This window comes from Serinus canaria, chromosome 1A, assembly GCF_022539315.1.
Source record: "Serinus canaria isolate serCan28SL12 chromosome 1A, serCan2020, whole genome shotgun sequence".
In the NCBI taxonomy this organism is placed as follows: domain Eukaryota; kingdom Metazoa; phylum Chordata; class Aves; order Passeriformes; family Fringillidae; genus Serinus; species Serinus canaria.
This window is the reverse complement of record NC_066314.1, coordinates 269,716-275,715: the sequence shown is the minus strand read 5'-3', so window position 1 is coordinate 275,715 and position 6,000 is coordinate 269,716. Positions and strand designations below refer to the sequence as shown.

The following is a 6,000-nucleotide window of genomic DNA, read 5'->3' as shown; positions in this document are numbered from 1 at the left end:
TGCCATGGCAGGGACACCTCCCACTGTCCCAGGCTGCTCCAGCCCCAGTGTCCAGCCTGGCCTTGGGCACTGCCAGGGATGCAGGGGCAGCCCCAGCTGCTCTGGCAATTCCAGCCCAGACAGGAATTCCTCATTGCCCAGATCCCATCCATGCCTGCCCTCTGGCACTGGGAGCCATTCCCTGGGTGCTGTCCCTGCAGGCCTTGTCCCCAGTCCCTCTGCAGCTCTCCTGGAGCTCCTTTAGGCCCTGCCAGGGGCTCTGAGCTCTCCCTGAAGAATTTCCTTCTCCTCTCCAGGAGAACATTCCCAGCTCTCCCAGCCTGGATCCCTGGGAACTGCGGGGCTCCAGCCCTAGAGCAGCTCCAGGTCCCTGTCCAGGGATCCCCTGAGCTGGAGTCAGTCCGTTTCCCCAGGCAGTCACAGGGCTCTGTCCTGACACAAATTCCCTGATTTCAGCCCCCAAAACACCCCTGTATCCAGGGAATGGGGGCAGGCTCCTCCCCAGGGGGGTTTCTGCCCTCCTCCCGAGGTTTTGGGCCCGTCCCCGGCCCTGACTGTCCCCGTGTCCCGCAGTGTCCCACCTTCAAGCGCGAGGCTGACTCCGAGGTCCCGGAGCCGTTCGCGGCCGAAGCCAAATTCTTCACGGAGTCACGGCTGCTCCAGAGGGACGTGCAGATTGTCCTGGAGAGCTGCCACAACCAGAACATCCTGGGCACCATCCTGCACCCCGTGAGTGCCAGCACGGGCTGCCTCCGGGGGTTGCAGGCTGCTCCCAGTGGGGGAACTGGGACTTGTGGGGGGTTTGGGACATCCTGGGCTGTGGGGAGGGCAGAGCCTGGGGGTGGCACTGGGAATTGTGGGCTGTTCCCTGTGGATTTGGGACATCCTGGTCCATGTGGGGAGGGCAGAGCCTGGGGTGTCACTGGGAATTGTGGGGGGTTTGGGACATCCTGGGCTGTGGGGAGGGCAGAGCCTGGGGGTGGCACTGGGAATTGTGGGCTGTTCCCTGTGGGTTTGGGACATCCTGGTCCATGTGAGGAGGGCAGAGCCTGGGGGTGGCACTGGGAATTGTGGGTGGATTTGGGACATCCTGGGCTGTGAGCAGGGCAGAGCCTGGGGGTGTCACTGGGAATTGTGGGCTGTTCCCTGTGGGTTTGGGACATCCTGGGCTGTGGGGAGGGCAGAGCCTGGGGGTGTCACTGGGATTCATGGGCTGTTCCCAGTGGGTTTGGGACATCCTGGTTTGTGAGCAGGGCAGAGCCTGGGGGTGTCACTGGGAATTGTGGGCTGTTCCCTGTGGGTTTGGGACATCCTGGTCCATGTGAGCAGGGCAGAGCCCGGGGATGGCGCTGGGATTCATGGGCTGTTCCCTGTGGGTTTGGGACATCCTGGTCCATGTGAGGAGGGCAGAACCTGGGGGTGTCACTGGGAATTGTGGGGGGTTTGGGACATCCTGGGCTGTGGGGAGGGCAGAGCCTGGGGGTGGCACTGGGAATTGTGGGCTGTTCCCAGTGAATTTGGGACATCCTGGTCCATGTGAGCAGGGCAGAGCCCGGGGATGGCGCTGGTGGGGTCTCCAGTAGCACTGGGAGCTCAGGGGACATCGAAGGGGCTGTGCAGGCCCCCCCCAGCAGGGCCAGGGCCTGGGGGGGGATCCTGCTGACCCCGGGCCCTCTCCTGCTCCCTGCAGAACGGGAATATCACGGAGTTGCTGCTGAAGGAGGGCTTTGCCCGCTGCGTGGATTGGTCCATCGCCGTCTACACCCGCGGCGCCGACAAACTGCGCGCGGCCGAGAGGTGGGGAGGGGGTCCTGCTGATCCCTCTGCTCCCGCTGGTCCTCTTCTCCTGATGATCCCAGTGCTCCCAGCTGATCCCTCTGTTTCCTCTTCTCCTGATGATCCCAGTGCTCCCAGCTGATCCCGGCTGATCCCTCTGTTCCTCTTCTCCTGATGATCCCAGTGCTCCCAACTGATCCCGACTGATCCCTCTGTTTGCTCTTCTCCTGATGATCCCAGTGCTCCCAGCTGATCCCAGCTGATCCCTCTGTTCCTCTTCTCCTGATGATCCCAGTGCTCCCAGCTGATCCCAGCTGATCCCTCTGTTCCTCTTCTCCTGATGATCCCAGTGCTCCCAGCTGATCCCAGCTGATCCCAGCTGCATCCATGGGGTGCCCAGAGTGACTCCAGCCTCCCCAGCCCCATGTGGCTGATCTGGGGTGGGATGGATGGCATCTCCCTTCTGTCTCTCCCCGGGGCTTTGCTGGGAGTGCCACCCCGGCACGTCCGGGTGTCCCAGCCCCGGTGTCCCACTGTCCCCACCCCGCAGGTTTGCCAAGGAGCGCAAGCTGAGGATCTGGAGGGATTACGTGGCCCCCACGGCCAACCTGGATCAGAAGGACAAACAGTTCGTGGCCAAGGTGAGCAGGGCTGGGAGGGGGCATCTGGGGACCGGGGCACAGCACAGGGTGCCCAGCTCCCAGTCTGGCCTCTCCATGGGTTTGGACAAACCCCAGATGGATTTCCCTCAGCTGGATCCCAGCCATGCATCCAAGGGTGCTCTGGGATCTCCAGCAGGGCAGGAGTGGGAAGAGGTGCCAGGAGAAGAGAAGGAGCCCTGAGAGAGGGGCTTCAGTTTGTGGGCACGGACTGGGGGTGTCCTGGCACCTTGCTCAGGTCAGCCGGGGCCACAGGGATGGGCTCACATCTCAAGTGATTCCTGATCCTCCAGGGAATGGCTGCCCCATGGATCAATTCCTGATCCTGTCAGGGAATGGCTGCCCCATGGATCAATTCCTGATCCTGTCAGGGAATGGCTGCCCCATGGATCAATTCCCTGATCCATCCTGCCCAGGGAATGGCGCCCATGTCCTGATCCGTAGGGAAGGCTGCCCCATGGATCAATTCCTGATCCTTCAGGGAATGGCTGCCCCATGGATCAATTCCTGATCCTCCAGGGAATGGCTGCCCCATGGATCAATTCCTGATCCTGTCAGGGAATGGCTGCCCCATGGATCAATTCCTGATCCTCCCAGGGAATGGCTGCCCCATGGATCAATTCCTGATCCATCCCAGGGAATGGCTGCCCCATGGATCAATTCCTGATCCTGTCAGGGAATGGCTGCCCCATGGATCAATTCCTGATCCTCAGGGAATGGCTGCCCCATGGATCAATTCCTGATCCCCAGGAATGGCTGCCCCAATCAATTCGGATCGTCAGGATGGCTGCCCCATGGATCAATTCCTGATCCTCCCAGGGAATGGCTGCCCCATGGATCAATTCCGGATCCTGTCAGGGAATGGCTGCCCCATGGATCAATTCCTGATCCTGCCGGGGAATGGCTGCCCCATGGATCAATTCCTGATCCTCCTGGGGAATGGCTGCCCCATGGATCAATTCCTGATCCTCCTGGGGAATGGCTGCCCCATGGATCAATTCCGGATCCTGTCAGGGAATGGCTGCCCCATGGATCAATTCCTGATCCTCCCAGGGAATGGCTGCCCCATGGATCAATTCCTGATCCTCCAGCAGGGAATGGCTGCCCCATGGATCAATTCCTGATCCTGTCAGGGAATGGCTGCCCCATGGATCAATTCCTGATCCTGTCAGGGAATGGCTGCCCCATGGATCAATTCCTGATCCTGTCAGGGAATGGCTGCCCCGTGGATCAATTCCTGATCCTCCCAGGGAATGGCTGCCCTGGTATTGGTTCCCACTTCTCCCAAAGGTTGGAGATGCTGCTGAGCCCCTCTCCTGGTGTGTTCCCTGCCCGTGGCTGCCCGGGAGTCCCTGCAGATCCAAGGATGCAGCTGGTGCGGGAGGGAGGTGAAGCATTGGGAGCTGCGGGATCCGGGCAGGATCCGTGGGATCAGCCCCACTAGATGGAGCTGCCGCCTCGCCCAGGCAGCGTGCTGGAATTTCCCTGGGAATGGGCAGCAGCCACATTTCTTGGAAAGTCGGCCTGGTCCCTGCGCAGGGTTGGATTCCTCCAGCTGCTCCAGTCCTGCCGGGATTGGGATCGTGTCCGAGCAACCTGGCCTCACCTGAGTGCTCCTGGGGAAAAGCAGGAATGGGACCAAGCCTGGCAGCTCCTGGGGAAAAGCAGGAATGGGATCAAGCCTGGCAGCTCCTGGGGAAAAGCAGGAATGGGATCAAGCCTGGCAGCTCCTGGGGAAAAGCAGGAATGGGATCAAGCCTGGCAGCTCCTGGGGAAAAGCAGGAAAGGGATCAAGCCCTGGCAGCTCTTTGGAAAAGCAGGAATGGGATCAAGCCTTGGCAGACCCTGGGGGGATGCAGGATAGGATCAAGCCCTGGCAGCTCTTTGGAAAAGCAGGAATGGGATCAAGCCTTGGCAGCTCCTGGGGGTCTGCTGGGTGCTGGGGGTTGAACGGAGCAGAGATGGAAAAGCCGTAGAGCTGCCGGGACAGCCAGGAGCTCCTGTAGCTGCTCAGAACTGATCCCTGTGGTGCCACTGGCTCGTGTCCACTGGGATGAGGTTGGGAATGGCTCCTGTGCTTGCTCGGGTGGCTCAGATGTGGCTGGGACAGCAGCAGAGCTCCCTAAAACCTGCCCCAACCAGGGAGGGTTGGCTGGGCATTCCCTGTGGGAGCAGTGCAGGGACACCGAGCTCGGAGGGGCTCCGGGAGGCCGGAATGGAGAGCCCATCCCTCAGGATAAGGACGTGGCTGTCCCCTCCCCGTGGTGGTGACAAATGACACCCGGGCAGGTGTCCCGTGGGCACGGCAGGGCCGCGTGCCGGCGCTGGAACGCCGGGAAGCGCCGCTGGCAGCGGCTGCCACCGGAGCGGTGCCAGGAGCGGTGCCAGGAGCGGTGCCAGGAGCGGTGCCAGGGCCGTCAGTCACGCTCGGCTCAGCTGCTGGAGGGGGCGGCTGGATGCTCCCGACGCTTCCAAGATGCCGTGATTCTGTGGGATAGCAGCAGGCGGGGCTCCCCCCCCAGTCTCTGGAAAGGGCTGTCCGGGGTGGCTTTGGGATCAGCAGCATCTCCCCCCATCCCCAGGATTGCCCTGGGAATGGTGGGCACTGACCCCCGGTGCTGTGGAGCGGGATCCCCGAGGGTTGGGGGGCAGAGTTTGCAGGATCCCCCAATTCCCTGGCTCTGCGGGGTCCCTGGGAGCCCCCAAAGGCAGCAAACACCGTGTCCTGCTTTTCGGGGAGGAGACTGGAATTTCTCCGCCTGTTGGGTCGCTCCTGCTCTTCGCACGGGGCTCTGGAATTTGGCCTTTGGCAGCCGCAGCGCCCCCGCATTTCCGTGTCACTTTGGGGGCTTTTTTATTTTTTTTCCCCTTGCCCGGGATTGTAAGCGACAGGGACAATGAGGGCAGATGCCCGCACGGCTGCCGTGCCAGCGCGGGTCCCGCAGCTGGGCACGTGTCCGGCCGTACCGGGCCCGGCCGTGCCGGTGCCGGTGCCGGTGGCGGGGCCGGGCACGGAGCGGGCGGGCGGGGATGGCGCCGGAGCCGCCTCCGTGCTCGGCACAGCGGGGCTCGTTCGCAGCGGCAGAGCTGACGCAGGAGCTGCTGGAAGGGGCTGCGAGGGGAGGGGGAGGAGGAGGAGGAGGAGGAGGAGGAGGAGGATCCCAACCTGCCTTTGCACCGTTGATCAAGCGCGGCAAATCGGCTCCGGCTGATTTTGGCTGGGCTGGGCTGGGGGAGCAGGGGAGGCTTGGCCTCGGTTGTAGGTCTGGTGCTGGTGAGGGGCGAGGAGAAAGCAGAGGGATGGAAATGTCAAAGGGGCTGGAGGCTCTCTCCCGAAATCCCTACGTCAGCTCGGCTGGGAGCAGCGGGATTTGGGACACGCTGCGGAGCCGTGCCTGCGCTGGGCTGGGCTGGGCTGGGCTGGGCTGGGCTGGGCTGGGAGCCATCCTCTGCAGGGGGGGCTGCGGCAGCGCGGCCCCGCTCCGGCAGCACCGGCCCCGCGGGCGGGGGGCTCCGGCAGCCCCCGGGCCCTGTCCCGCCCCTGTCCCGCCCTGCCACGCTCCGG

General features: G+C 63.2%; 1 protein-coding gene across 1 annotated transcript in view; it reads left to right on the top strand.

Annotated features, from left to right (window-relative positions):
• SND1 (staphylococcal nuclease and tudor domain containing 1) overlaps positions 1-6,000 on the top strand; it is a 72,553-nt gene that overhangs the window by 6,032 nt on the left and 60,521 nt on the right. The window contains exons 3-5 of the mRNA XM_050985098.1: positions 574-729; positions 1,691-1,797; positions 2,327-2,417. Coding sequence (XP_050841055.1) covers positions 574-729; positions 1,691-1,797; positions 2,327-2,417 — 354 coding nt within the window. The remainder of the gene's footprint in view (positions 1-573; positions 730-1,690; positions 1,798-2,326; positions 2,418-6,000) is intronic.